Below are 7,036 nucleotides of genomic sequence, written 5' to 3' on the forward strand. Positions count from 1 at the left end.
ACTTTTATTTATAATAATAATTAAATAACAAAATACTTTAATATCTCTACTAACAAATAGCAGTTCCAGGTATTTAAAATTAACCACAGCCCGTTACACAATGACAACCTAACCATTACTTAAATACACCATAAGGTAACTCTTGAGATAGAAACGTTGTTATTAAAATAATTATATCATTGTTTATTAAAAACATACAAAATGTGATGACTACATTTAATAATTTTATAAAATTTACATTTTATTTATCTACTGAATTAAGGCTTCTGGACACTTCACTGTCAGAATGTAAGGCAGCAGATTAGCTATTTAATGCATTGCATGCAGTGAGATCTTGGCATTTCTGTTAGCACCATCGTTCAAAGAAATTCTGCAATCTCTCCAGGACTTCACGCAGCAGGTTCGGAGGTCCGCACCGCCTTGTAGAGGCGCGCCGAGTTCTGGAACCTCTGTTCGTCCTCCTCGTACATGATCTGCTTGTGCCGACTGTGCACTATCACTATGCAGTACACTGACACACCTGAAATATATATGATAGCTAAATGAAAACTTAAAGACTTGACTTAAGCTTAAAGGGTTGTACGATATTCTTTCGGTTTTCTCCAAATATTTAAAAACGTTACTAGCAAAGAAACAGTGCTTTTGGTATATTCATTATCTATCTTAAGGTATTTCATATTATATCAATGTTGTGCTCACAAGCTCTCATGAGATGTACGAATATAATAACGGCCTCGACGCCCAGCATCTCCCCGGAGTCCTGCAAGATGAGGCTGATGCCAGTCAGGCACATCACGAAGAAGAGCGCTGTCAGGATGCCCGTCACAATAGTCCATGGCAACGTGAGTGACGCCAATTTCTGGAAAAATCACGCAAGAATTCAATTATATCTGCTTATTTAGAAATTATAACTGAGTAATTGAATAACCATTAAAGAGGTTTACTGACAGCAAAGACTTAATATATTTTGTGAATTTGGTGCACGTTTTCGTACAAAACAACAACCTTATAAGCTGCAACAATGAGCAGTAAGGAGCAAAGAAGATGAACACCGCTGACGGCCGCCGCGGTGACGTAGAGGGCGTACTTGTGCGCGGAGAGATCGCCCTCGCGCACTAGTGGCGCCAACGTCACCAGTAGGCAGTAAGCTGTCAACTCCAGAAGCGCCCATACCTGGACACAAAGGAAAAAGGAATGCTTGGTTAAAAACTGTGATAATATACGTCAACTAATTACATTGTTAGATTTTAGATGCGTTGCCTTTTATTCAGAGAGTATAAAAAAGAATTCTAAAATAATCACATAAGTGTCTCCATGCATCTTAACCTATATCAGTAATTGGAACGCAAATAAAATGTAACAGAGAAAGATAAGGTAACAGTTACAATGATGCGGCTGTAAAGATTAAACTGAGTGCGCCAAGGCCGTGACGTCATGGGCAATGTATGTTTAGTAATGAGAGTAGGCAATAGAAACGCCTATATTATTACGGGCTACTATCGTATACAGTATAATGCTATCCAAACTTTAGCGCTGCTCGAAAATAGAATTCTCGGTACAAGTGTCGTGAGACGTGAAAGGATACTAGGAAGAGGCGCTTTCCTTCACCTTTAAGTTCAGGGACTCGTATTGTACTCGTAGCTAATCACGAGCAGCCATAAAATTTGATTCTTTTTTTACACGGTTGTTGCGCTGATAAAGATAGAAAGAATTTATTGTTTATTGATGACATGTAGCATTAATGTTTAATTTTTAAACAGTGAAATGACCCTACCGCTATGTCTATTTTTAATTATAAAATCATCGTTGACGTAAGCGAAAATACAGGAGTATTTTAAAATCTTGGCATTGTAAACTTTAGCTATTAACAGAAGCTGACACGTTAATTGGCAAATTTATAATGTAAACATTATAATACTAACTTCGATATGGAAATATTTTGGTAATGAAAAAATTTTAAATCGTTATATAAATGTTTTTTAAAACTTTCAACTCGAGTATATAAGAAAATATTTGAATATCGAATAGGTAAATAATAAACCATAACCATAGATAATATTACACTATACTAGATCATAACAAGAAAATTGTTTCTTGAACATATTTGGATATAAATAATACATAACAATATTCGTATTTGCGGACAATTAAAAGTATTTAATATATTAAACGCACTCTAATGCTGATTTTCCTCTTACTTAACAAAAGAAAACATTATGTAAACATAAACTTTATGAAATTGTAAAGAATCTAAAATACTATTTAAAGACAAATCAACTCTAGTTTATTCTGTCTCACTTTCATTACTCTGTACATTTATTTAATTAGTACTGAAATTACAAATCACAAAGATCTTTAACAATCAATTTGATTCAGATCAAATTGAACAATTGAACTGATCAAGATAATATTAATAAAACTTACTGTATACGTATAGGCAATGACTAGGGTTCCTGTGTGTAGACTAACACAGTAGCAACACTTGTTTACCATGGGAACACCCATGTTGTGCCACAAATATCTCACATTCGTCTATTAGTGAACTATGACGTCAGTCTCCGTCGTACGTACGCACGGTAAAGCGTGTGTCTCGCGACTGCTGTTATCAATACATTCTACTATAAGATAAAAGAATTTATTGCGATTGTTCTGACTCCTGATGCTTGCAATCACTCTTACAATGTCAGTGTTAAAGCTATACCCCAAGAAGATGGCATGTGTTGTAACAGTTAGGCGAAATTGTTTTAATTAACTAAAATTAAATAATTTGACAATTACTTCATCATTATATTAATCTTACTAATGTAATAAATGAGATATTGTGGATGGATGTATGTTGAATGGTTTTCGATGAAAGGCATAGATGTAGAGGTTAGTTTAAAAGAACTTGTAGGCTACTTATTTTTGATTTAATTCCACACAGACGGAGTTTCAAACGAAAGTTAATGTTTGCATATTTACATAATTAAATATTTTGCATACCTAGTTACATAGAACAGATGTTAATTATCAAAATATGTGAAAAAATGTTATATTTGGGTATGAGATTAAAAATATAATAAATAATGTTAAAAATAAACAATCAAATCAACTACTTAAAGTTAACAAGCAAATACTTAAAATAAAACACTTTGACCAGAAAATGTACTTACACCTTTATAGTTATAAAAAAGTAGACGAAGATAAGATATTATAGTTCCGTCTAATAAAGATTATATCTTATTAAAAAAACTAGATAAAACAATAGGAGAATCAATCGACGGTACATAAAAATTGTCAGCGTCGAGTACAAGTGTATCGAAGAATAGCATTAAAGATATTTTTTCGAAGAGATTACGAATTTCCTGTTAAGCGACAAATCCACATTCCTTAATTACATCACAGTACTTATCAGATATCTGATATCGGGTACAGTACCGCCCTCTGCTAGCGCCGGATACACTCCACTACAAACCTGTGGTCAGTCTATAACAATCTTGTTAACTGCAATCATGGTGTAATTATGAAATCAATAACGATGTGTTTGCCGATGGAAGTTTGTTGTTGTTGTCTTACTTTGGAAGTTGGAACGAAGATTTTAGGTGTGGTTCACATGGTATGTACTAAAGAATAATAATAATCCTATTTTATTTTTATTTTTTATTTTTTATTTTATGAACGTAAATATACTTTGAAAATTTTTATTTATTATTTTATAAGTACTCGCTAATTCTAATGAAATTAGTGTAATGACTGTGTTTATTTCATTTTTTACAATTTCTTCTATTTGATGGAATTGTAATACGAAATAAAGCTTAATACCAGTACCATTTCCCGGGGAAATACCTGATACTAGTCTTAACAACAGAATATATCGGTTCTGCCTAGCAATGGTTCTGAATATCAAGGTTCCTCGAACATGATTCGATTTTTTTTTATTCAAATGAATTATTAAATCGTATCTCCTATAAAATATTTTAGTTTTTAATATTTTTATTACTTAGCAATAAATCGAGAATAATTTTTTATTAAACATTTAGCTTCTAGACTTCTAGGGAATAAGGTTATGCCTAAAATATTTTCAACCAATAGGATCATCACTTTCAGATGATGTTAATGACACATTCACTAAGTATGCGCAATAAATGTCTAAGTGATAACGACTTACATTGTCGTTGATTATATACTTTGATATCATAATTGCATTACAATTACAATTATATTTATAACCTATCTTATTATTTTAAGTGTTGTAAGTACAGTTGTTGTTTGCTGTGCAGGTGATAACGTCACTAATATCTCTGGTATACGGTCTGGTGTCAGCACAGTTAGACTACCTGGAGCCCCAGCGTCGTCTCTTCTACGGCCTGGTGAGCGCCTCAGCAGCCGCAGCACTGCTGCCCACCTTTCTTATGACATATGGAGCCTTCAAGGTTAGTGGGGGCAAAGTCGTAAATATAAAAGAAATAGGTTTACATCATGAAAAGTACCTAAAAATCATTAAAATTATAACAATATGTATTGTACACATTAATTTTGAAGAAAATTAATGAAATCATTGTACTTAATATTTCAATCCATTGAATTAAATTATCGCAGATACAAAAAGTTGTGTTGATAAGATCTATCAGTTATTGTTTTACAACTTTACTATGAATCGATACCATTTATTGCTTGTAAAATATAAATTTATACGAAAACATGATTCACTTTCGACATGAAACAGAGATTGTTACTGAAGAATAAACTTTTTACCAATCGTAAGAAAACGCAAAACATAATGACGCCTGACGAAATATCATAGCAAAGATGTGTTTAAACCTTTTTTATGTTTGAAAAAAATAAATTAACCTGAAAATAAAGTACAGTAGAACTTTAAGCTGAACTACAAGACTATTCCTGTTATTGTAATCGATATTTGTTTGCAGCAAAAACCAAAATGGCTGTGGCCGTGGGTGGTATTGTCGTGGGCGTCAAGCGTGGTGCTTGTCGGGCTGGCGCTGCTCGGCACTGTTCTCATGACCCTCCCTAGTAAAGGGAATAACTATTCTGACATCAGCACAATGGTTTCGGTGTATTTTGTTTATGCGGGTGAGTTAAAGTCAGTAAAACAAAAGAAAGCATATAATTCAGTTTGAAAGGACGTAAGTTTTATTTTCCAGTGATGTTATACTACTCAGCGTGTGTGGTGAACAGCCGGCGGGTGGAGCTGACGCTGGAGGGCAGGAGCGAGTCTGAGCAACGGCTGATGAGGAGCAGGCACGTGCCCCGGACACTGCTCTACGAAGGTTACGAGGGTGCAGTCTAGCTGTGATTGACATGTTCATAACATGAATGTGGAGTTACATTAGAATGATTTACTAATCAAGTAAATGCGGCAGTAATTGCTTAAGTTTAAGTTAGTATTGATTAAAAGGCTGATTAAATAAGGCAATCTCAAATATTGTTAGTTTTCTTTTAGCACATTTTCTACAGATTTTAAACCCTCAAACACTTTGTTTAGGTAAATCTTAACTCATAAGAGTTGATAGAAAAATGTGGAAGTAATTAGTGGTACTCGGTGAGACAATACACTGCGCTATGGAAGCGCACGCTCGGGCACGCATCTGGAAAATTGAACATTTGACTAGGGATGGGATAACATGACAAACAACATATCGATAATCGATTGTTTTTTGGTTTATCGTATAAGTTACTTTTAGATTTGAAAATTTGATGATAATTTAAATCCTACATTGCAATGTAACGTGTTAAAACTAAATGAGAAGACCTACTTTAACTTTTAATGACGTGATTAATTGCCAATGTGTTTATTTAAACTCACATTTCACTTTAATTGATTTGCAGTAATTATACAAGTACATAACAGTACAACTCCCATGATAGTTTAAGGAAACGGAAGTCGTTATGTTTTGCTATTAATTTCTAGGGAGAAAAGCTCTGGTAAAGTTTGAAATAACAGTTTTATTACGTCATACCTACATGTGTAATAATCTCGATACAAAAATGGACAATGAACATCTTGTTTGTTTATCAAATCTTTAGTTAATAGATACATTTTAACCTCGAAATTTCGGTGACGTTTGGGAATAAGTTATATGAACATTTTTAAACAATCGACATTTTAACTTTATCGACAACGTCAAACCACAGCCAAGCAAACAATCGCCAGCTCTACAATATTTAAGAAAGCACAAACAATAGGGAAGGTGTCGCAGCATGGACAGACACAATGTAAAATATTATAAATATCAGTGTAAAAGCATGCTCTCTCCATTGCCGCAGGGACATGATGGTAGAAAAGCTGATGGTGGTAAGTAGAACCATTTTACTAAGTATCCGATGCTTTCACTAATATTTTAGATCATTTGTACTAACGTTATAAACAGAAACTTGATTGTTTGCATTGAATTAGCTCCGAGAGCACTGTACAGGTTTCGAAAATTCACCGTGGAATATCGGCTATATTTTAGTCTTGCTAACCTAAGCGGAGCTGGGATAGATCGCTGGTATTTTGATATGTGTATAAAAATTGCGTAAATTGAATTTCTATTAAAAAGTTAATTTAAATATGTCGTCAAATCGTCGACTTGGAAGATTAAATATTCAGTGATAACTTTCATCGTAATTTATTGAGATACAAAAGCGGAAAACAGTATGAATTAAAATGCACCTCTGTAGCAGTGCTTAGATAGGGTATGAATCAGCAGTGAGGGCCAGCAGTCAGCACGTCTATACACACACTTTCTCTGTACACCTGCTGCGGCAGAAGTCACACATAATGTCATTACAGTGCCACAATAACCACAAATTATTCATCATACTTCACGCATAATCTTCCCATTTAAAAAGTTCCTAACATTCGAAACTGTCTAAGTTATAATCGTCAAGCAATTTAAATGTCAAAGCAACACATTACACTAATATAGACTGACTTAGTTATATGTTCTAGAAAATAATTAAATCATAGATTGCCAACTTAAGTCCAAGACATACATAATAGGAAAGTTTTTGCATAATAATCAATAGTTACGCCAATTCCGTAGCCCCATAAGCA

At 33.7% G+C, this 7,036-nt stretch overlaps 2 protein-coding genes across 3 annotated transcripts; one reads left to right on the plus strand and one right to left on the minus strand.

Moving 5' to 3' along the window:
• On the minus strand, positions 1-2,612 carry LOC106100884. Its single transcript, XM_013279948.1, has 4 exons — positions 2,425-2,612; positions 1,006-1,173; positions 700-859; positions 1-520 (listed from the first exon to the last, which is right to left on the minus strand). Exons 1-4 carry the CDS (start codon positions 2,503-2,505, stop codon positions 390-392), a joined length of 540 nt encoding a protein of 179 aa, XP_013135402.1. The 5' UTR covers positions 2,506-2,612; the 3' UTR covers positions 1-389.
• A 736-nt stretch (positions 2,613-3,348) lies between these two features.
• Positions 3,349-6,484, plus strand: LOC106100883. Of its 2 annotated transcripts, XR_001225464.1 has the most exons (6): positions 3,349-3,595; positions 4,260-4,412; positions 4,908-5,070; positions 5,142-5,292; positions 5,332-5,377; positions 6,265-6,484. XR_001225464.1 is itself a non-coding variant. In XM_013279947.1 (5 exons), the coding sequence occupies exons 1-4, from the start codon at positions 3,503-3,505 to the stop codon at positions 5,285-5,287; spliced, it is 555 nt and encodes a 184-aa protein (XP_013135401.1). In that variant the 5' UTR covers positions 3,350-3,502; the 3' UTR covers positions 5,288-5,294; positions 5,334-5,422. The 2 variants fall into 2 exon arrangements, 1 of the variants encoding a protein (XP_013135401.1); XM_013279947.1 differs by lacking the exon at positions 6,265-6,484 and having other exon boundaries at positions 3,350-3,595; positions 5,142-5,294; positions 5,334-5,422.
• Positions 6,485-7,036: the final 552 nt, after the last annotated feature.

The sequence above is a fragment of the Papilio polytes genome, unplaced genomic scaffold (genome assembly GCF_000836215.1).
Source record: "Papilio polytes unplaced genomic scaffold, Ppol_1.0 DF824035.1, whole genome shotgun sequence".
NCBI classification, from domain to species: Eukaryota; Metazoa; Arthropoda; class Insecta; order Lepidoptera; family Papilionidae; genus Papilio; species Papilio polytes.